At 38.5% G+C, this 23,204-nt stretch overlaps 2 protein-coding genes across 5 annotated transcripts in view; one reads left to right on the plus strand and one right to left on the minus strand.

Moving 5' to 3' along the window:
* On the minus strand, positions 1–22,365 carry dlec1 (DLEC1 cilia and flagella associated protein). Of its 3 annotated transcripts, none has more exons than XM_028004734.1 (39): positions 22,254–22,365; positions 16,969–17,066; positions 16,742–16,885; positions 16,503–16,656; positions 15,889–16,002; positions 15,643–15,809; positions 15,260–15,468; positions 14,415–14,499; positions 14,239–14,326; positions 13,831–14,004; positions 13,612–13,748; positions 11,676–11,768; positions 11,325–11,415; positions 11,071–11,233; positions 9,841–10,033; positions 9,685–9,761; positions 9,356–9,518; positions 9,165–9,261; positions 8,919–9,049; positions 8,664–8,840; positions 8,445–8,575; positions 7,463–7,613; positions 6,963–7,079; positions 6,747–6,868; positions 6,480–6,665; positions 6,317–6,384; positions 6,096–6,247; positions 5,902–6,017; positions 5,742–5,812; positions 4,337–4,557; positions 4,123–4,254; positions 3,903–4,025; positions 3,723–3,817; positions 3,474–3,561; positions 3,186–3,377; positions 2,939–3,100; positions 2,702–2,852; positions 2,285–2,402; positions 1–2,190 (listed from the first exon to the last, which is right to left on the minus strand). In XM_028004734.1, exons 2-39 carry the CDS (start codon positions 17,032–17,034, stop codon positions 2,025–2,027), a joined length of 5,085 nt encoding a protein of 1,694 aa, XP_027860535.1. In that variant the 5' UTR covers positions 17,035–17,066; positions 22,254–22,365; the 3' UTR covers positions 1–2,024. The 3 variants fall into 3 exon arrangements, with proteins under 3 accessions (XP_027860535.1, XP_027860534.1, XP_027860536.1); XM_028004733.1 differs by lacking the exon at positions 22,254–22,365 and adding an exon at positions 17,159–17,216 and having other exon boundaries at positions 13,564–13,748; XM_028004735.1 differs by lacking the exons at positions 15,643–15,809; positions 16,503–16,656; positions 16,742–16,885; positions 16,969–17,066; positions 22,254–22,365 and having other exon boundaries at positions 13,564–13,748; positions 15,889–15,981.
* Positions 19,375–23,204, plus strand: part of plcd1a (phospholipase C, delta 1a) — a 19,860-nt gene continuing 16,030 nt past the window's right edge. Inside the window, exon 1 of one of the 2 annotated variants that reach the window (XM_028004740.1) lies at positions 19,375–19,540. In XM_028004740.1, the coding sequence (XP_027860541.1) occupies positions 19,510–19,540 (31 nt within the window). In that variant the 5' untranslated portion in view covers positions 19,375–19,509. Of the gene's footprint in view, positions 19,541–22,240; positions 22,394–23,204 lie in introns of those variants that run through there. The other variant, XM_028004739.1, reaches the window with a different exon arrangement.

Genomic DNA, 23,204 nt, shown 5'->3' on the forward strand with positions numbered 1-23,204 from the left:
TCAACTTGAATAATTTTAATAGAGAAATGTGGGCTTAGCATAAAAGTTGAAATGGTACAGAGATGACAAAGGTGAATGTGATACTAATGCATATACCAATGTATTTAATGGGTGTAGACGAATTTAATGTATGAATTAGCCCTGAACCCTGAATAATAAAAATAAAAGTATTGGGTTGTGCTTGGTGTTTGTAATTCAAAATGATGAGTAAAATTTGTATTTCAACTTGAGACAAGACTCTGGGAAGAAGTTTCCACCTGGAACGAGTGTAAGTGATCACTTTCACCAATTTAGGGTTTAGTTACCAAATATTTTCTTTCCACCAAATGCTCACATATTGATGTCTAATCTAGTATTTAATCTGGGGAAAATATATGATTTAGCTTGACCTAAATATCAAAAACTAGTCTTGTCTTCATATACAGTATGTCTAATAAGAGATTTAAACAAAATTGCATTTTCTAACTGAATAAAGTCAGGACACCCTATCCCACAGAAACAAGACTTTTCCCTTTTGAGATATCTTCAGAAAGATGCTGCTTCTAGACATCTTCCTGTTGCTTACACCAATGTAAAGTTTTCCCCAATGCTCACTTTTCACAGAGGAAAAGTGAGGGTTTATTGCATTGCCTGTTTCAAGTCATGCACATAACATTTTAATCAGAACAAGGTCTGTGCTTTGATTTTGTCCAGAACTTTCTGTTTCTAAACTCTCAGTCAGTCCTTTGTGGATTTATTGAAGAGTTTTAGGTCTTTGTCATGCTGTAGTTTTCATTCAGCTTTAGTTTTTTACAGATGGTGTCATGTTGACTTCAAGAGCTCTCTGACACAGAATTCATGGTGCATCCTCAAACCATGGATATCCATGGATATGGAAGCATCATGGTTCCATAATCCATGGTTCCAGATTAAAACAACATTCCAGATTATGTTCCTGGAATGTAGTATTTTTTATGCCAAACATGTCCTCTGTTCTGGTGTCTAATTCTATTTTTGTCCAAAGAACACTTTTCTAGAGGTCCCAGTCTTTGTCTCTCAGGCAAACTTGAGTCTGTCCTTAATTTTTCTAGGAGAGAGCAAAACTTTTCTTCTAGTATACAGTGTCTCCCACAGAAGATATGCTTGCTCTTGCTGATAAACTCATATCATTATATCAGCAGGGGCCTGCTGCAGATCTATGGAGACTTTTTTTTAGCAATTTGTAATCTGCTCACAGGGGGATTTTTAAGAACAGTCAGACCTAGGCATAGTGTAAGTGGTTTGAATGCTGTCCACTTGTATATAAATTTTTAAAAATAGTGAAATGACTGATTTCTTCTGAGACCTCTTTAAGTCCCTTACCAGACTCATAAACTGCTACAATGTTCTTAAAGATCTTAGACATTTTTTCCGATCTCCCCATGGTGTGTACTCTCGCTTGTCTAGGTTTATGTCTAAGTTTAATTATGTCTACGTTTAATTATTTGTATGTCCAAATATTTAAACTTAGACATAGGCTGTTCTAATCTTTTAAAATTGGCCTTAAGTCTAAAGGGAAAAACGACTCACGTGTCCCTGAAAAATAAGTTAATTATGCTGTTAGAAATTGAGAAGAACTTGTTATGACTTAATGAGCTCTGACGCCACGTTTTGTACTTCATGCATTCATTTCATTACAATTTTCATTGCCTGTAATTATGGGTGTGTAGCTGTATTTGGCTCCCGAGTTGCCTATTTGCGACTTGCAGTAAACAACCAGGCACGTCACTTTTCTTTTATGATACTGTCTTTCCTTCAGTTTCAACATCCTGTCCTTTTCTCTCTCTGGCTGGCAAAGCAAATGATCACCCTTCCCAGGTTTGGCACAGATTAATAACTTCTAGTCAAGTTTAATCTGAAATAACATGCTAAGTGGATAACTGAACCCATGCAGCTTCATTGGAGCAAATATTTTTAAAACTTTTCTATTGAACTCCCTTGGAAGTTTCGGTCTTTATCAGAAAGCAAGTAAGAAATTGTCTGTTTACTTTTTGTCAAACACATATTTACAATCCACCAAAAACCATTTCATCGTCAGCTGTTTTGCCACTCAAAAAATATGTCGATATGTAGTCCTCATCAAAGGATCCGACTCCCAGGAGCGGAAGAGTGAGGGGCGTCTTCACTAGAGGCGACTCGATAACCAGCAAAGCCGTGAACTCTTTTTGTTTGCTGAAACACATGACACAAAGGCAACCGATTAATAAACATGATTTTTATGTGTTTGTTTAATGGGAATGCTTTACGTTTCAGAACTGACTGCTACCTTGGAGTGAAGCTAATCTGCAGAAACTGGCTGCTGGAGGTTCTGACCAGTTCCCTGGATTGGAAAACCCCAGAGTCTGGTGCAACTTCAAACACCTGAGGGTCTCCTTCATCTGACTCTAAACACAGTGAGACTCGATTAAGGCAAATGAACAACAACAACAAACATACAGTAATCATCAACTGGTGGTATCAGGTTGCTTCATATTTATCATTTCAAAGTTTGATACTCTTCCAGAATCACATTTCTGTGTGTCCTGGTCAACTGTTCCACCTATAAATGGATGGAAAACTTTTCTCTTACAAATTTGGAAAATATTTCATTAAAAATCCTACACTTTTTAGACATTTCAACACTGTTGAGCAACCATTTGCTATTGGGATGTGTTGGTTTTCAAAATGTTGTGAGGGCGTTTACTTATTAGTGATTTCCAGTAGGTGTTTGATCCACGGCAGGTGAGGCTTATTTTCCTGGTCTGTCTGTCTCCAACATCGCAAAACCCAAAAGTTAGGCAATCAGTGGAGAGACTGAGTATAGGCAGTTCCAGATAGGCACACAATGGCACTTTCTATACACAGGAAATGCATTTGGTAAGGTCACAAGCTAAATAAGGTTTTGTAAAGTATAATATTTGGTTGTGATGCTGTCTCCCACTTGCAGGTTGTTGTTGCTGTGGTGGATAAGGAGGTTTTGCTGCAACCTCAGCTTCTTCCGACCAGTTTTAGTATGGATCAGACTCCCTGCAAGAGAGAGGTCTTCCTCTGTATGGTTTAAGAGGTCCAGCAGTGAGAGAGAACAGTGAAAGGCCACTTTCACCTAGAATTCACAGAAGTAGCAACACTTACTGATGAAACAAACAAAGACACCCTCATAAAATAGTCTAGGCTTTTTTACAACCAACCTGCATGCTATTTTGAGGGTAAAGTACCAATGGTTGATCGAGACCATTGGTACTTGAGATGCTGGTCCAAACTCCAGAGTGAGGCCTCACAACTGAAAATGGCGGCTGTGTCTCAAGTTTGAAATGCAGAGGGGTCTCTTTAATGTTTCTCAGTTGAAAGCTCTCTACAATGCTAAATTCACTGACAACTACCTGCACAACACAGCAAAAAAAAAGGCCCAACATGAGCTCAGAAATACTTAATACCCTTAAAATCAGTATGTCTTGTATGTGCTAATGATTCCCAACCTCATTGTCTGACTCAACCCTCAGTAAATCACCAGCGGAGGCATTAAACTCCAGTGTCTCGCTGTCATCCTCCAGCTGCACCAAAAGCCTACAAGCAAAAGGAGATCCAAGAAAAAGATTTGCAGCCTGATCAGCCCATCCCTGAGCTTGTGTTTTGCCTAACATCAGCTTATTTTAATTTAGGAAACATAAATTGAGCAAGATGCATGAGGGATATGGGGTATAAATAGTGTGAAGGTAATTGCTTACACCGCCGGCTTAATGGTTCCTAGCAGATCCAATTTGACAGGCTGTAAATCCAAAGCCAAATCCCTTCTGACTTTACCTGGGATGCAAACTGCCTTCTGTAACATACACAGAAACACATCAACCCTTTGAATATTTGGTCTCTTTTATGATTCTGTGTTTGTTGTGAACTTGGATTGTTACCTCTGAGTTCAGGTTCAGGAAACCACATGCCACACCCACACATCTGGACTCACATTGGGACTCAGAAAGATTAAAAGGGGTGAAAGACACATGGATGCATCCAGTGCTCTTTGCTGGAATCACCTTGGGTTTTACACACCAAAGAAGTGCATCATTAATAATATTAAACTGTGAAGGTTTTTGAGGAGAAAAAGGCAAAAACATGGCTGAAATAATTTACAATTTGTTGCGGTATAATGGAGTATGGGGAATCTGACAGGCTGCCTATGTAAGGTCGTGTGTGGACAGAGATGAAGTTTTTCTTTGCAGGGTAGAGATGTTCTTCCTCTTCATATTCTTTCTCTTTTCCATTCTGAGGAATCAATAGAGAAATATTTAATGCCATACAATCATGTCCCAAGTAGAATCTGGATTCTGCTGTTTGAGATACTCACAGTACCACTTTGAAGGGACATGCTTGTCCCCACCAATGTTGGTGTCTGATTCTTCTCCCACTCTGTTGGATTGTTTTCATTAAAAACCCTAAATGTTCCTTTCAGCAGCTCATTACCATCATCATCCTTCAGCGGGAAGTGGTCTCCACATGGCATCACGAGTTCAATCAGTGTGTGGTCATTCTCGTCAATGTTGTAAATCTCCCAGTCCACCTGGATATCTGTCTCAGACAAAAGACATTTGATCATTTAGAATGTTGGATGAAGTATGGTTATGTTGGATGAAGTATGGTTATGGAGGTGCCTAGAAAAAGCATTCATCCTCCCTTAACTTACTATCCCAGACAGTCATTTATCTTTTCGGGGATGTTTGTGATAGACCAGCACAAAAAACTGAAGTTCTATGAAATTGAGCTTTTCAAATGTTTTTCCAAGTGTTTCAATCAAATTGTAAATGTGCCATTTCATGGAGTGCCGTACAATGAGTATGAAATAAATAGACGATGCAAAAGAGAAGGAACTAGCTGCTCTGGGGAAGCCGTAAGAGGTCCCAATTGTTTTTCCTCATGTAAAGAGTCTGCATTCATTGGTGCTGCGAGGGATTTGTTAACTTTTCCAGATCGATAGATGGATGAAGAACCATAAGAGATCCAACGTGTAGATTGTCACAAGCTATCGAGGGAACACAAGCAAACATGCAGAAGGAGCTCTGACCAGACTTGAATAGAACTTTTAAGTCTACATGAAAAATATTGTGTAAACACAAAAATAACTCTTAACATCACCGTAACACATGGAGGTGGTGGTATCATCCTTTAGGGACACTTTCCTTCTGCAGGGACAAGGAATCTGTCAAGAGTTGATGGTTAAATGGATGAATCAAATTATAGGGAAATACTGAAAGAAAACCTGCTATTGGGGTGCAAGTTTTCCTTCCACCTTACCAACAAGGCTAAATATATAACCAGAGCTGCAATGGAATAATTTAGACCAAAGCATTCTCATGTGCTAGAGTGATCCAGTCAATGTCCAAACCTAAATTTGACTGAACTTGAGCTATTTTATAAAGAGCTTTTAAATAAAAATCAAAAAAGTCTGGAAGAGGTGGATCTACTGGCATGTGTGGGACAATGTCTCACTATGAATATATGCCACAGTTTTTAGACTTTTATTTGTAAATAATTTTGAAACCCAATCTTTTACATTTCTTTTATTTCAGAACTATGTTCTACTTTGTGTTGGTCTATCACATAAAATCTCAATAAAACACACTGTGGTTTTATCGTTCTAAAATGTGCTCAGGGTATGACAACTTTTTACAGGAACTGTGCAAAACAGAAGTTATTGTTTCTTTAATAGACAGTCAAAGTTTAAGCTTAGAACCAACTTACAAACAACAACTTACCAAACATGGTTGGATTATTGATGCGAAGAGGTTGAGAAATGGTGTCTCCTCCTGACAAGTGAGTTCCAAAGCTAGCATTTAAATTTGAACCAAAAGAGAAGATTCAATCAATGACGATACACAATTAGGCGTCAATTTATTTGAAAGGTGTGTAACTAACTGCATGGTAGGACCCTGACACTGGTCATCCGGTTGGGGGCCTATCATTTGGAAGTAGAGTGGGCAGCCCTTCACAGTCATCCGCATAGTTATGTGCATCGGTTCAAGGTCTCCGACCTGTGGACAAGATTAGATCTAAATTGGGTGATAACAGAGAAAATTGCTTACTTCTAATTCTTTGAAATACTAACACACCTTGCATATGAGGTGATCTCTGTATTCTCCCCACATTAAGCAATAGGCGGTCACATCCACTGTCTTGGTCTCAAATGGTCCCAGCTGCCCTGAGTCTGGCTGGACCATGAAGGCCGCCCCATTTCCATGAGCCAGAAGGCCGGTAACAAAGTCTGACAAAAATCAAATAACCTCAATTGTGTTCCCAAGACCTGCGAATTATACAAAAAGTCATACTATACCTTCATGTGCTTTGGCTTCTACTTTTGTCACTTGTTCAGTGAAAAGTGGAGTCTTTAAATATGTGAGTCTGTAATTAAAATGCAGACTTTGTAACATTTCTGTTATTGTGAGGTGAACTCAATCTATGATCTTTTATTCTGGTCATAGAGCAGAGTATTTTACCTCTTCTCTAACAAGCTGTTTGCCATTGAAACGTTGCAAGTGAAAAACTCTGGCTTTATAGTAAAAGCTGCAGGAATAGCGCTTTCATTGGTCATTAGGAACTGTTTGGTCACCTCCGTCTTTAAAATGACATCTTTTCCAAAGTCAATTATCAGTGCTGAAGGACTGTCACTATTCCCTATGTGACTAGAAGTACAAATATTTTAGTATATGAAACTGGGGAAAGGTGAAACTGGAATGAAAGTTTTCAAGAGCCAAATTTGGTACCAGGCGCCAGGCAGCGAGTAGGACACAGAAAGTTTCTTGGATTGGGAGCCCACAATTTGAAGAACAAGCGGCGAGTTCATCCCTTGCACATCACAGATAGCAGCCACTTCTGTGAGCTTCAACTACAAAGAAACAAAAGAAAGCAGAAGCATCTTTTACCACACACGTTACGAAAGCACATGACTGTCTATTCTCAGCAGCACAGGTGGTACTTACATCTGTGTGGGAGGTTAAATTTACATTGATGTTCATGGTTGCATTGGGTCCCAGTATACCAGAAGAGGGATCAAAGGTGGCTGTGCACAGTGAAGCCTGTTTACCCTGAAGATGTTCCTGTCAGGTGAAAGACAGCGACGTCCTAATGGACTTAGAATCCTAATCCCAGCATTTTTTCCTTGACTAAATTCAACTGCTTATATCAGCCACACCCTTAGTAAGCAAAACAACAAAAGCAAATTGCATAACCAATCTAAAACAGAAGAAATCTGGAAGAAAGCAACAACTTTTTCATCATAATATAAGCTGTCTCTCCTCTTGGAACAAAATACCAGCTGCTTTCAAAGAAATGGGTTTGACAGTCTAAACAATCTCACCTACAACATCAAACTGCATATATTTCTGTAGAAATTATCAAAAAGGAGAATACATTATTGAGAATGATTTTATGGGATTTAGTGGGGCTGTTGCATAATATTTTGAGAAGTAGCAGAACGTACCTTCCAGCTAAAGTGTGATGGCAGCAGAGTCTGGTTGAAAAGTGTTACGGTGCCTGTTGAGGGAACTCCCAGGTAAAGATCAGAGAAGACCAACTTGCAGTTTAAGAAGCACACCTGAGGAGACTGCACAACTGCTTGGATCCAAAAAGGACTGTGAGGAACATATGATGGAAAAAAAAAACTCATCCTGAATAGAACCTGGGAACTGAGAACCATCTTTAATGTTTTGATAGTAGATGTGTATTAAGAACTATTTAAGTACAGCAGCTCTCAAAGGAGTTCACATCCTTTCTAAAACTCCATGTTCATGAGACTAAAAAAACAGTGGCTACATAAATATTTTCAAAGTTTTTCCACCTTTAATATATATCCTGTGCATTTCAACAGAAAAAAACAATATAAAAAGTGTGCACATCCTTAAATTAATACTTTATTGAAACAACCTTTGATTCAATTTAAGCATTCACTCTTCCTCAGTTTATGCTAGTCATCAATTATGGTGAATATGGTGAACCTGAAGTAAAGCTTAGTTGTCCTAATTACATTTTCCCATGGGGTTTTTGACAAGGTTGGTACACTTATCAAGTTCTGATCTTAAACCTTTGGGCTAAAAGTTAAGAGTGATTTCTAATGGATTTCTCAGCATCATAGTGAATTCAAATTGTCAAAAGAATGGCTTTATTAGAAAAACCCCCAGAAGTTTTGGCTTTACCAAACAGACAGTGTAGCAAATGTTACCAAGTGAAGATGTGGCTACACATGACCCAAAGCTGAACTTAAATCAAAAGTTATCAAAGTAGTTTAAGGGCAACTACAATTATGCTACCAGGTTATTATGTAAATATCAAGAGTATACAGGGAGGTGGATAAGGGGGTGAAAATTTGTATTTGATTTATTATGGTCTCAGTTTTTTAAGTTTGGTAAACCTAGAGTTGCAGAAGTGATGGGTACAGTTCTGAGAGATGCTGTAGAAGTGCTTACCTCGTAGTCCCATTCTCCACAATCAGTTCCATTTCTGTTTCAAACTTCTGGCAGAAATCTAAGTTCAAATGCAGCGCCACACTGCAACTAGCAAAGGGGGGCAGCACACCTGTTCCTGGCTCCACTACGACCTGAGCACGAATACAGAAGTTACTATCAATGAGATTTAAACACTAATCCTCTTCATTTTTAACCCAATCTTTCATTTTACTGGCTTACCTCCGGTTCTACTGCGTTTGTGTCTTGGTGATCCTGCTTATTATTGATCTTCTCCTTAAACATCCAGCAGGCCTCCAGAGGGGTGGTATTGGTTAGGGAGAGTGTGGTTTGAACTTCATCCCCGAGCCTCACAAGCCCAAAGTCCACACAGGGAACACTGAGCTTCACTGTGGGACCCTATTTAACATTAAATCACTTTAACGCAAAAACATATTAAAATGGAAACAAGCATTTCTAGATGTTGCTAAATCTTACCTTAAAGGAAATCTCGATAGGCAACTTGACAGGTTCGTGACGATGCTGTATGTTGCAAACCAGGTTGGTTTTAAGCTTATCTGGTTTCCCTCCAGTAACAATGACCTCAAAGTCAAAGCACTCGTTCTCTTCTGAAACGAATAAAACAAATAAAAAAACTCAATGCAAAAAGACAATACATGAAAATAGTTAAATTTAAACTATGTGCCCTAAACTGCCATGAACCAGCTTTAAGATGCAGTGCACCTATTCTCCCAGCAGATGGCTCTACGTCTATAACATGGGAGCTGCTGTTCAACCTCTCCCATTGAAACAAGATGAAGGTTTTACTGTGATTCCACATCTGAAACACAGGCAGCATGAAGTAAACAAAATTACATATTTGACTGGATTAATTGTTCTGCAAATAAAATGAGATAAACTCTGTTTTAATTAACCTTAAACTGCCTGTGAGTAGCGATGGAGATAAATATTTCTCCAGGGATTATGACACCGTATGGCTCCAGTAAGACTCGGTATAGCTCTGTTGACCCTTTGACCTCTATATCCATGATGATCACATTGTTCAACTTGGAGCCAGAATGAACCGGATGAAGGACGCTAGATTTTCCACAAAATTAAAAAATTAAACACAAAATTAACAGCAAAAACCAAAAAAAAGAGACATTTCTCATTTTTAGTTCCCTTATTTTTGTATTTTGTGATTTTATTAGTTGGATTTCATATTTTGCTGCACTTACTGCCTCTTTTGCAAGTATAAAAGTACCTGTTATCGTTAGGCTCTAGTGGCATCAGGGGGATGTCCCTCAGGACCAAGTGAAAGACACTGTGATAATCCTTCAACTTGAACAAAATGAAAGCATTATTGCCACATTAACCCTTAACATGTTTGTTGCATTTTACACTTAATTTTGTTTCATACCTCTTTAGGACAGAAGGTTAAGAGAAACTCGTGTTCCTGACAGGGAGCCAGGAGGCCTGAGGGGGGGCTCATGTGGTAAACGTCATTTGTGTCCGGGTGAAACTGGATATGGGATGGCTCATGGGTCTCCCCAGGAAGAAGAGAACGCAGGTTAGGTTTCATAATTTGCCAGTGGAAGGCCAGCTCCAAGTGGCTTCAAACAAAAAATAAAAAGAAAGAAGGAGAAATAAAAGTTTTGTATTTAATGATCCAAGAAAGAAGAATGATTAGCTCAAGTAATTATTTATTGAAGTTCTTGAGAGCTAGGGACTTGCACAATTTATCCTCCAGTTAAAAAGTAAAAAGTGGCTGGTGGAAGAAAGAAGGAAGACAACACAGATGCTAAGTTTGATCACCATGGTTGCTCAACCAGAAAGCACTAAAAACACGTATGCCTGTAAATCTTATACTGTAGTCTGTGCGTTTTAACCACCTTTAGTCCTGGTGTCAACAAATTCTCCTACTGGTCTAGAACAATCTTTATAAAAATATATATATATAAAAAAAACCACCTTTTTAAATTGTTAATTTATTCACATCACAAAAGGACAAACATCAATGGATTTTAATAGTGTGGCTTGCATTAGTATTCAGCCTCTCTTACTCTGGTAAAAATATACCATGTCATGGAAGGTTAGGTAACTAAATAACAACCAAAACCTATGGAGGAGCAGCAAAGATCCACAACTCAGATCTACAAATTACGTGGGAGAATCTGTCACCAACATGATACTCCACAAATCTTGCCTGTTTGAGGAAGTGGGGAAAAAAAGATAAATGTTAAGGAAAGCCAACAACGACCCATTTGAAGCCATGTAAGGGAACCAACAAACAAACATGTGGATGAAGGAAAGAAGTGGCAGAAAAAAGTGAAAATGCTGGTCTTACTGACCACTCACAGCTTTTTCAACTATAGAGCCACATTCACTCCATTATACTCACAAACATGAACACATTCATACATCTATTGGTAGTCAATTAGGTGCCTTGTCCACATCAAGATATGGCTAGAGGAAGATGGAAGTCCAGAACCTTCAGATTGCAACTACTTATCCTACTGAGTCACAGTCACTGGCAACTACGGGGTTGAATGCAGACTTTTCCGAATATAAACACTTTTGTAAGATGCTATGTTGTTTTATACACTAAGAGGTGCTTAACGGTGACAACACACAATAAAGTCAGCCTTACACATTGTTTCTGATGACAAGTCTCTTCTGTTGCTCAATGTGAGGGTGGCATTCGCTGAAACGGACAAAGTGCTCTGCAGTGAGGTCGTGCATCTCTCCAGCAGTGAGCGGCTCATTTTCTCCAGATATAGACACAAGCTCAACGCCGACCAGTTGACTCTCACCTGTAAAAGCCAAACACATTAATCCACCTCAGGAAATAGAATGAAACAACAGTGGAGGAAATTTCTTGGTTGTCTTGCTTCAAACACTGACCTTCAAGGGAAATGTATTTCACCTGGCAGTTGTCACAGATTATGGCAAATGGCTGAGAGCAATGCTCCACAGTAGTTGGAAAGAAAACAACCTGGAACATGTAAAAAAATAAAATAAAATGTTAGACGCGTGATGCCTATACATATACCTTTAAATTCTGATAAACATTGTCCATGTAAATCTCATAAATGAGTAAGTTTACTGAAAACATTACTGACCTTTCTGAGAAAAAAACACTACACATTAAATTTGCTGGGACTGTTTATTTTTTTCTCTCATGCAAAGCAGACAAATTTATGCAACGAACATACTGTCCTTGTTAAAATTTGCAAATTCAGGGAAACTGGTTACCTCCACAACAATGGCTTCTCCTGGCTGCAGTGAAAACACACAGGGGCCTACTGCAAAGGGTGGCTTCTCAGAAAAGTATGTTGTTGACAAGGACTTCAAAAAGAAAAAAAGGTGTCTTTAGTTATTTCAATGCACTTAGATCTCAAGCCCCATTTATTGCCAAACCTAAAGATCTGCAAAGCACCTTAACATAACATATATTTTTTAATTACAGCTGCAGAATCTCACACTGAAACCTACCATTGATTTGAGCACATTTATTAAGAAATCCCACATTAAGAAATTGTTGTTTTGTTAACATAGTTATTGATGCCCGCTTCAATTTCAATAAAAAAAGTAACTGAGCCATTTTATGAATTTCTTACGGAGTCTTCTAATTGAAAGTGTCCATGAATGCTTAATCTGTAAACTATGCCTTGCCTGTTTAGCTGAGGTATAAATAGATGTAATATAGGTGACCATACCTCGTAACTGTCATGATTCATGTTCTGTCCTGTCCATGCTGTGCTTAAACACTCATTCAGCTCACCTGCCACACCTGATTGCTTACCTGTTCCATCTGGGCCCTGCCCTACTTAAACACCTATCAGCCTCTGTCTCCTTGCCAGATTATCAACAGCCAAGAGCCACTAGAGATCCAGCAGTTCCTTCCAAGCCTTCAGTGTTTCTACAACCCTTTTCTGTCCATGGGTTGACCCCCACCCCCTGCCAAGCCCTTCGCAGATCCCTTCTGTTCTGGATTTCTGGACCCTGACCCAAGCTTTGCCTCATGACCACTGAGTATTGCCTGCCAGTCAAGCTAAGTTTGCTCTCTCTGTCCTCCTGTGTATGACCTCTGCCTGATTATTGTCAAAGTCCCTGGGTGTTGCCTCTTGGATCTCCTTGTGGAGATCTTCATTGCTTCCACAGTAGTCTGTTCTACCTGGTTTCCTGCACCTCCCTGTTGTCAGACCCTTGGTATCTCAGCTCTACAGGTCAGTTAAGCTGAACATTTCTAATATACCCCCACCAGGAGAAATCCTCCTCTTTCTCGCTGGCTCCATCCTACTCCTATCCTGTCCTCGCGCTCCTAAATCTCCTTTCTATCTATCTGTCTGTCCTAAACTCTCCAAACACCAAACTAACTGTCTCAAACTAAATAACCACTATCAAAACTCTATCCACTCTCTCAACTGACCGCAACTCGCCTACAACAACCCACATTTTGAATGGAGCCTGTGGGGTTTCTAAAGCTGTCAAACCCTGCGCCAAACTCTGAGCCACTTCCCGAAGCAGTCACGTGGTACAGCCGGGCAGCGAGGCTTCGGACGTCATCGTTTTCGGCTCCTCCCCTAAATGAAGCAAGCTTCGAAACGCGCTTTACGGAAACGCCCCCTCCATTACTTGACACACGCCTTGAAGCCTCGGCACATCACGTAACATCACTAGACAACACTGATGCATTTTACAGGAAGGGCTTGTGTAAAGACCTGCCTGACAAGGAGACTGATATCTCCTAAGAGAGGGGGAGCACCTGAGGAGCATGTTTATCCCTAGGAGAAACATGCAATGCTTGAAAAAAGCATTAATAATCTTAATGACAGCCTGTACAATGTATCCCATGAGTAGCACCATAATTACACTTCAGCACTCATTTTGGAACAGGTTCTATCCTTAATACACAAAACTATTTTCCCACCAAGTGTTGTAAATCCAGAATTAACACAGCTCCAAACAAACCTGACCATAAACCCAAAAAGATTCAAGCACTATGTTTCTCCAACTTATTTTAGTATATGTGTATATTTATAGTCAAAACAAAAACCCAAACCTCATTGTTAGAGAACATTTTGTTTCAACTTGCAATTAGGCAACTGCAATTAAAAAACATTTAGTTTGAAGTCTTTACCATAAAAGTTGAGGGAGCAGTGAATAGTTTCAGTTTTGCAACCATTACCCTGAGATTTGGGGCCGGCCACTGGTCCTTGGGGATGATGTAAAAAGTCCCAGCGCTGAGTCCAACATTTTGACACATGAACTCCAGAAATTTTACTCCTCCAACCAGACAGTACCCGCAGTCCAAAACTCTGGGCACTATAAAAACATTTTGGATGAGGTGTTTTAAAGGATCGTTATGCAAAGTACAGTAAGTAAGGCTGTTTGCAGTGAGGCTTACAGGTAAGTACAGGAGGAGGTCTCCGTGCCTCAATGGGCACCACAAATAGGTGCTGAGATTCTGTCTGCACCATCATGAAATCCTTGAAGTCTCCCAAGGAGTCTGGAGCAAATCGCAGTGTATACTTAGAGCTCATCCCTGGGGCAACAATGCCTTCATCACTGGGGAATCTTCCTGCAAACACAAACTCTTTACATAAGTAACAGTTTGGTTTTACAGCATCTGATGCTCAAGACAATTTGGTATTGTTTTATAGTCAGGGTGACTCACAGCTGCTACTCCCAAGTGGGGAGCTAATAAATAGGAATGACATTCCAAAGATTTTTGACTTGATGTTTCCCATCTGCTAGATAAGTTATTTTGATTTATCTCAACATCACGTGAGCTGAGAGGCTAAAACAGACTCACCCAGCCCTATCGAGAAGTATGGAGTGGTAGGAGGGATGACTCTGAGGTAGCGGCTTGAGTAAGTCATGTTTTTCAGCTCCAGTGTAGACTGATGCAGCAGGGGGATAAGTTAGAGAGCAGCATATTTTCAGCCTACGTCAGGTTCAGATTGTTCTGAGTCGGTTACTGAAACAAACCTCATAAACACTTCCAATGCTGTATTCTGTGAAAAACATCACTTGGGGAGTTGCCTGGAAGACACAGTGGAGCTCATCTATAGAGCTTTGAGAAGGAAGAAGAAACGGACAAACAGAATTTAAAACTCAATTTCAGACATGTATCCAAGTGCAAAGTTGATTGTTAGCAGATTTTCCTAATGTTAGTCAAGTCAGAATTTTGAACTTAAAAATAAAAACAGCATTACCTTCCTCTCTGAGTGGTCTTTAATTATTTATATCAGGAGCAGAGGTGATTTCACATCGTGTGTAACTGAAATAGCTTTATATGGATTTTGTGTGTGTCTCTGTGACACACACAACCTCTCCCCAATTGACCACTGGACATGGGAAATATCTGCTATGCGACCCTGCGCGGATGAGCATGGATACATGTGCATAGATGTGTATGGATGGAAAATAAAAACCCTGTTAACAAGACGCTTATACTTCAGTCATTTTTGTCCTGACTGTATTTGTCTTCCTCAGCTGTGTAAAGATACTGAACAGACCATGACTCTAACATTGCAGCTACTGAACAGTTTGAAAACAGACAAGAAATGGATGATGATGTCAAACACTGCCTGGTTTTCACTACCTCGGTGGTTCAGGTTCAACAGTCACATTGTGAAGCATTTGGTATCAGCTTACACACACCTGCTTTGGTACAGCTGGGCAACTATTTGCACTGAGGTAAAATGACACTCACATTTCAAGTCAATATTGATCATTATATTGTTAATAACATTGCACTATGTTGTACACCAACTATTCATCATTAACCTGATAAATCTACATTTCTCTTTTACTCTCAGATTATTTGGTACCTTTGATTGTCAGAGTTTTTCTTCTCTTGGTCATTCTTCACTTTCACTTTGGGTAAGCTGAACGACTTTCTGCACTGCTGCGCATTTGGAGGACAGACTCGTCTATCGAGCAGGACGCTTTGTCTTCTCTTAAACTTCTGAAGTTGCTCCCAACCCTCTGTGCGGTTTTTTGCGCTTGGTTGGCCAAACCAGGTTGGCTTAGGTATGGTCTGTTTAAGAACAAGTGGAACATATTCGTTTTTAAATCATTTTGTCACATACAACCAAAAACATTAATGTATTTTATTTAAATCATTGCAATATATAGCTTTACCTTAACCCTAATTCTTACCCTACCTAACCTAACCCTATCCCATTTTTTCTACTTAATTACTATTAATTACCATTTTAGGGATTCTCTTGCTTTGTTGGGGTTCTGAGCTTGATTCACAAGTAAGACTGTCATCCAACTCATTCATTTCCAACAAAGTCTTCTGTGGTCCGCGATCCTGAGACTCCCGGGTTGTGCGTATGGCAAATGAGATAGTGGGTTTTGCAAAACTCGATTTTACTGTCAAAATGCCCAGACAAAGATGGTCACTTTCACACAGTCAATCATTACTTAAATGTCACTTAGGAGCATCTCATACCTGGGGCTGGTGCTCGTATTTGTGGTTTCTCTGCCGGTAAGTAGTCCCCAGGGGAGATCAGGTTGTTTCTTTTGAGAAGATCATCATCGACACACCAGCAAAAGGTGGATTTTACTGAAAACAAACATGAGGAACAAGATCAGTTTTGAAATACCTGTCTCTTGAACTTTTCACATTTTTCTTATTACAACTTTAACAATCGTTGGATTTTTTTTTAATGTGACTGGGTTACACAGTGCAGAACATATTTATGCAATATTTCATAAAACCACATTTAATTGCATTTACCACTATAAGTCTTCTGGTCTCAGCTCTGGACATCTACAGACAAAAATTCTAATTTCCAGTGGTGACACTGTGCCACAGATTCTAAATTGGATTTAGACTTGGACTTTGACTGGTCCATTCTGCCACATGAATATGCTCTAATTCACTGCTTTGTAGATTTGACTGTGCGCCTAGGGTCTCTGTCTGCCCTCTTCCCTGAACAGATTCCCTATCTCTTTTGAACAAAACCATCCCAACAGCATAATGGTGCTAGCACCGCGTTTAACATTGGTAGTTGTAGTTTCGCTGAACTTGTTCATACAACTATAAATCAGAGAGCAACTCACCTGGAAACATTGCATAATCACAACCATCTACAAGGTCTGCTTTCATCCTCTCACAGTTCCGGCTTTCTTTGGCAGCAGCCTGGGCTTTACCCTTACATATGTGATCCTCCATCATATCAGCCATTTTTATACACTGCTCATATTCAGAACGAGCCTATCAGTATGAAAAAAAAAGAGAGAGAAGTTTCCTTTCACTCTGTCATACTAATAAACTTAAAAACTTTTGTTCCACTGGTTACCTGGTGCAGCTCCTTAACATATTTATCATGATAACTGTTTTTTCCCACATTTGTTTTGATGAGATTGGACAACAGATTCCCTTTCGCGATTATGTCTTTATTGTAAACCCCCTTGAAGACGCTCATTAATACATGAGAGATGTCCTGGGATAAAAGAAGAGGGATACAATTCATATGGAACTCACTTTATGGATTTCTTTCCCCAAATTAAAACATTCCCAACTTACCTGTGACGTTCCCGACGAGGGTCTGTGACTGTCCATCAAGGGTTCAACGAAAGTGTCTTCTGTCATTTTCTTCTTCCAGTGCGCCTCAGAGGTAGAAACTAATGAAAATAGCGCCGAAAGATCGTAAAGTTAGAAATATACACCGTCACGTTAGGTCGTTCATGACCACATGAAGTGTACAATGACTAACTTTAGAAGCTCAATACTTTTAGTAAATCCCGATGCCGTGGTTGGCCATGTGTGCGTACATGTCGTTGCTAAGCAACCACAGGTGGCGCACCGGATCTGAAAGCTGTCCGCGTGTGACCTTTTGTAACAAACAATTACGTAATCAAGAAATGCTAAATAGTTTTACTCGTACATTTCCAAATCAATATAAATAAACAAATAGATAAAGTTTTCATCAATATGACAAAGGTAAGAGAGCAAAGTTACTGGAAAACTTCTTTACATGAACAAAACATTACAATTGATGCAAAACACAACAAAGTGAACATTAGTACAAAAACATGTTATGAGATTCATTTTAAGGCTGTCTATAAAATTGGTATGGAAGTTCTTTTCCGCCAAAAAAAAAAAAAAAGCTCTGTCTTGTACCTGAATGAAGACACTGATCATGCTGCACTTTTACAGTTAAGTGTAAGATAAAGGCAGAGATTTAATCACTAGAAACACACACACAAGAGAATTATCAAAATGTTAAAACCAAGTGACAGATAAAACAAGTAATTACTGGCAAAAAATAGTAATGAGGAAACAAAAGTGAGATAAATTAAGCAGTTATTGATATTAAGAATCTATGGAAATGAGATCACGAAAATTAGATTAGCAATAGAATGCAGGAAATAGAAATATAATGTACTTGTAGAGAGGTAAAATGTAAAAATTTGGAATAATTCTAAAATTAAGACCGGGCATAATAAACATATAATCTAGAATGATAAAAAACAATACTTGGCATACTTATTATTTTATAAGAACAAAAATAGATAAATAGATCAAACAAAACTAAAACATAGTCGTGAGAAATGAGAGGTAATAAATAGTTCTAAGCTTTTACTGAAAGCCAGTCTGAAGAGATGTGTGTTTTTTGTGGTTGTAAAGACATTGAAAGTCTCAGCTGCGCTCATATTTCACAGCTGAGAACTTCCATTAATTGATAAATACATGCAAGTATTATCAATATACTAAGATGTTTCAGACCCAGAAAACAACCTAATAGATTAAGATTTTTTATTTAATACAATGGAATGATTGTGGCATGGTCTCCTTTATATTAGAAAAAAAGCACAACAACTAAAGGGTGTTATTCCAACAGGAACAGGATTCACTCCACCCACCAGGTGTTTTCACACATTGTAACATCTAACCAAATCATCCCTACAAGTTGGTCAGGTAAGAGAACCACACCACACAAAGAAATGTCCAAAACAACCCACATGATAAGTCTAAGTGTTGGTAGCAAACATGTGAACTATGTGTGATTCTCCAAATGGGTACATTTAGAATGAAAATACACAAAATACTCTCAACAACCAAGCAAGAATTTTCTGTATTTAAGTAGACAAAAATTTCAGTCAGCTGTCTGGATAACTTCAGTTATGCAAACCACATTCCCCGTGGTCTCATGCATAAAGACTGGCCACTGCTTGAAAAGTTTAGTTTTAGTTGATCCGCTCATGAATGCCAATTGCTCTTGTTGCATAAGCCAAGATTCCTGAGGCGCCTGAAACAAAATCTTTAGTTGTGCTGATCTACTTATGTGGGTCTGAAGTGGGTTTCTCAAAGAGGGAATTGTTAGAGCTTTTTTTCCTTCTTCTTTATTTTATTTTACTTTACATCATTTCATGCTTTTTTTCTCCCTTTTTAATCAAAATAATTTTTGCAGTGGGTTTAGAGACACCACAATAATCAACAAACAGATAAATACGTATCCAGGCACTTTCATGTTTTACAATAACAAATGACCTGTGTTTACCTCATGCAGAAGTGATTCCTTTCCAAACATTTTCATGGTTTGTTGTTATGCAGAAGACGTGTGGGGTGGAAGTACAAGAGCAGCAAGAAAGGGCAGGTCTCTAGCAGTTTTGAGCAACACCCAAAATTAAATCATGTGCACTCTTAGAGGCCACAGGAAAAAAAAGTCTAATTTCAGCATTATTTTAACGGTATCAAAACACCATCTTGACAACGATAAGGTTTGCACTGGATATATATGGATTCTAAGTACATATTTTTTGGCTGTGTTTATAACATTCCTTCTGAAGGTGTAGCTTCTATCGGCAAGCATGGGGAAATGATGTAGTCACGAGAGACAGTGGAAGACTTGTCAAACTGGTGCTCAAGTGGGTGTGAACAAGCAGGGCTGGACTGGTGTTAAATGTGCACTTTGTGGGTTGGCTCAGAGGGGAGAAATAGAGTAGATATTTTCCTCTTAGAAGAGTTGTGGGAATTTCCACTGAAACGGACAGGACCGTGCAGTAGAGGCAAACAGGAATTTCCTTCTGCTGTGGACGGGGATTGATTTTGTCTGGCTTCAAAATGGAATCGGAAGGGGACTCTAGGATAGAAGGTGAGTAGGGTGGAGATAGTGAAACTGTTCACTACATCATTGTGCACAATGTCTGTTAAAATGTTGTTTCTTAATCCACATTTGAAATACAGACTCTGTTTTTGTTGCTATATTAAATAAAAGACTGTGTTCATACTTTTAGTCCCAAAAATTCATATATGCAAAATAACAACTGGTTTCATTGCCTTGAAATGAAAGCAGAATATTTGATTTTCTTGAAGACTGTTAAAATATTTTCATTTCCTGTTGCTTTCAATTTGTCCAGTGAGAATTTGTAAGGTAAACAGATTTTAAAGAATAAAAACCTAATTTATAAACAGACATTAACTGAAATATCATATTATTTCAAGTATTTTAAGTTCATAGTCCTTGTGACGCTACTCATCATATTCAAGTAACACATATTTGATTGTAAAGTTCATCATCGTTTTAAATTCTTTTATCATTTTGTGTTTTATTTTCAATTCTGAAGTATGACATTGATAGTGTTAGTAGTATAACCAACAAACATTACAACAAGGACAATATGAAGGGCATATTTTCTGAGCTGTGGTGAGTCAATGGCAGGTTCCCAAGTCTAATTCAGTGTATGCACTCTGGTTTAGTGTTTTGGATATTTTTCTAAAACATAAAGTGATTCTGATTCTAGATGAATAAATAAAATTCATATATAAACCAAACAGATTTAAACCCCAGAACCACAGAGTCAATTCTGTAACAGATAGGGCATTCAATATTTATTTTATTACTTTTTTAACCTAAATAATGTACTAACAAGGTGAAACCATGACAATAAAATAAACGTATGGATTCCGTTAAATATCTAAAGGACTAAATCTGTATTAAAATGTTACCAAAATAAGCCTAGAGGCGATCAGAATATTCAAAAGAAACATTTCTTTATTAAAAAGTTTTACATTAGACACTGCTGCTGTAATTCAAATATTTACGAAGTTTTCAACTCATATAGCCTATTTATTAATCTATAGATCTGGTTTTAAATACATTTTAACAAACATGGTACTTGCACAAATTCTCCTCCATAAAAAAGAAGTTAAGTCACAAGTCGAGTTTTTATTGATCGATTTCCATAATAGTGTTTTAAATGCTTTTGGAACTAATTATTTCAGTTGTAATCCCCTATAAATTATTGACTGTACAACAGCCTGTTACCTGCTCACTCACTACTGTTGTACAAAATACACAAAAAGGTGATTGGAGGAGCTATTTGAGTGTGGTGAATGGGAACAAAGGTATGTCTTCTTAAGAACTTGTTTCAAGTGACTGGATGCATATGACGTAATAACAATAGCAATGCATTTGTCTAGTTTCATGTTTATGTTTGTTGCTCAGCTGACTGGCCTCTGCACCTTTGACACATATCATCCTTCTTCCAGTTCCACTGTCTCCTCTCTGTACTGTTGTACCAGTCATATGACTAGAGTAGGACACTAGAAAAAAAAGATTTTAATATTTGCAAGTATGCTAAAATTACAAGCTGTGACAAAAATCCCACATATGCATGCCAAAATGCCCTACATCCTTTGCATAGACAATCCAGACTTTTGGGACACAATTGCCATCATCACATCCTGTTATTTCACACAGTGAGTGAAAACAAGGTATTTGGTTTTGTTGGCGGACACAGCTGATGATCAGCATGCCCTGTCCTCGCTACGCCATGATTCATCTTCCTGGCCAGTTTCAGGCTGGGACAGTCTTCTTTGTTGTGCCAGATCTGCAACTAATAACGGGTGATAGCTTTGGCTTGAATTCTAATCCACTCACTGTTTTGGAGTGATGGATTGGACACTTTTTTTTTGCGTTATTTACACAATTGACTCCCACTTTTTTAGAGCAGAATATCTTTTAGAAACACTTTAGAAGCACTTACAGCGCAAATGACTTTGTTTTAATAAAACTAGCAGAGCAAGTCATCTAACTGGTTCATTTAGGTTAAAAATTAACATAATTTTATCTCAAGCAAAAATTCAGAAAGCTTCCACAACTTGCTTTATGCTTTCAAAGAATATTATATTCATCACGTGACTTCACTGCCCAAACATGTTAGGGGAATGCTATCCCCATCTGAGCCAGATGGGGATATTTGAAAAAAAAAAAAAAATATATATATATATATATATATATACTAATTTATATTAGTAATTATTACAAATACTATAAAAAACAAAACTCACCAACGCTTTAAATGCGTCTTCATGTTATATGTGTTTATGAATTCATAAATACGAAATAGTACATGGGACGACGCAACGTCTAGCCAAACTAACCGCAGATACATTTAGCTACTGCCACACGGCGGCGCCATTTGTGTGTCTCACTTAGGGGTACGTACACATTTTCGAAACTTTTGCAAAGATAACAGAAGAACATTTTTATATTTAATTTATGTTGAGTGCAGTTGATCTTATTAAGTGTAGACGCTGAAATTAAATACTCACAAGAAAATAAAGTTAAAAAAAAGAATCCACTATGTGTGTATCTTTCCCCAAAAAAGTTCAACCAAATTATAAATGTAACTTTGAGAATGAATTTATTTTCTACACCTACAATGTTTCTCCGAAGGACCAATTTACCCCCTCTCTGCGGTGAATATGGGTGCTATAACGAAGCAATACATTTAAAGACCCGCCCCGTGAGGAGAGAGAGAAAGGAAAAAACAACTTATCCTCCCAGCTTTTTTCTTCCTTACCGAGCTCAAATTTTTACACCGAGCGGACTTTTACACAGCGATGTCTTGCTTCTGTCTACGTCCTAAAAGGACGAGCTCACAGGAGAAAGTATTTGAGGAGCACCAGAAAAAGGTCGCGCAGGAAAATGGAAAACGCCTGGGTGAGTCCTCTTGTTAAAGGTACACTTGGAGTCAGGGGCGCACGCGCTTTAGTTGTTGAGCCAACACAAACAGGAGCACCCGCGCATGCTCGGGGGTTGTGTTTGGAGAACTTGGATTTGGAAAACATGTTCCTCTTATTATTACGCCTCAGTAATCCAGTGTGTCCACATCTGGGTTTGTTATGTGGACATATGTAAATGGTTCTTAATCGCCTGGAGCGGTGCATTCTTTCTTCTGATGACAGACCAGGCTTCTGCCTGCCGCCTCTTAGACTGACACCCCCTGCACTCCCTTTTTGATGAGGGGAGAAAAAAACACACACACACACAGTGAATGGTCCAGTGAAAATTCTCTTTGTTGTTTCCATTGAAACAGCAAAGATCATTTGTGATCTCCTGAAACGCCAGGGCAGGCCTATGACTATTATTGTTTGTGTATAAACAACAGAGACATTTAATCTTTTTCAGAACATCAGCTTTTAAAGAGATACGTCTTTTACTAGACAATGCCAAATGCTGAGGTTTTCTTTGAGGTCCAACCTTCCACTTCCATTTTTTTTTAACATAGTAGATCACGTAAAAGAGAAAAAAAATGTGTTAACTGTTAAGAAACTAAATTACTCCTATTTATCTTTTTTATTTATTTAAACATATGGGCGCGTCTTGGATTCTGGCCTGACTCAAGGTTGTATGGGGCCTTAAACAGAATTTGATTTGCTGTGCCTCTTCAATGGTGTTGATGTTAAGAACATCACCACCATTAAAACACACTCACCAGTAACACCAGCTCATGCAGTAATCCATACAACAA

This window comes from Xiphophorus couchianus, chromosome 21 (genome assembly GCF_001444195.1).
Source record: "Xiphophorus couchianus chromosome 21, X_couchianus-1.0, whole genome shotgun sequence".
NCBI lineage: Eukaryota > Metazoa > Chordata > Actinopteri > Cyprinodontiformes > Poeciliidae > Xiphophorus > Xiphophorus couchianus.

What these genes read in the sequence shown, in the direction of transcription:
- dlec1 (XM_028004733.1), bottom strand. Translation starts at nt 17,034, where the DNA reads ATGACAGAAGACACTTTCGTTGAACCCTTGATGGACAGTCACAGACCC. An exon ending in TAACCTTCTGTCCTAAAGAG is followed by an intron (nt 9,762 to 9,840) that starts GTATGAAACAAA and finishes ATTTTGTTCAAG; the next exon opens with TTGAAGGATTATCACAGTGT. An exon ending in AACAGCTTGTTAGAGAAGAG is followed by an intron (nt 6,385 to 6,479) that starts GTAAAATACTCT and finishes TTTTAATTACAG; the next exon opens with ACTCACATATTTAAAGACTC.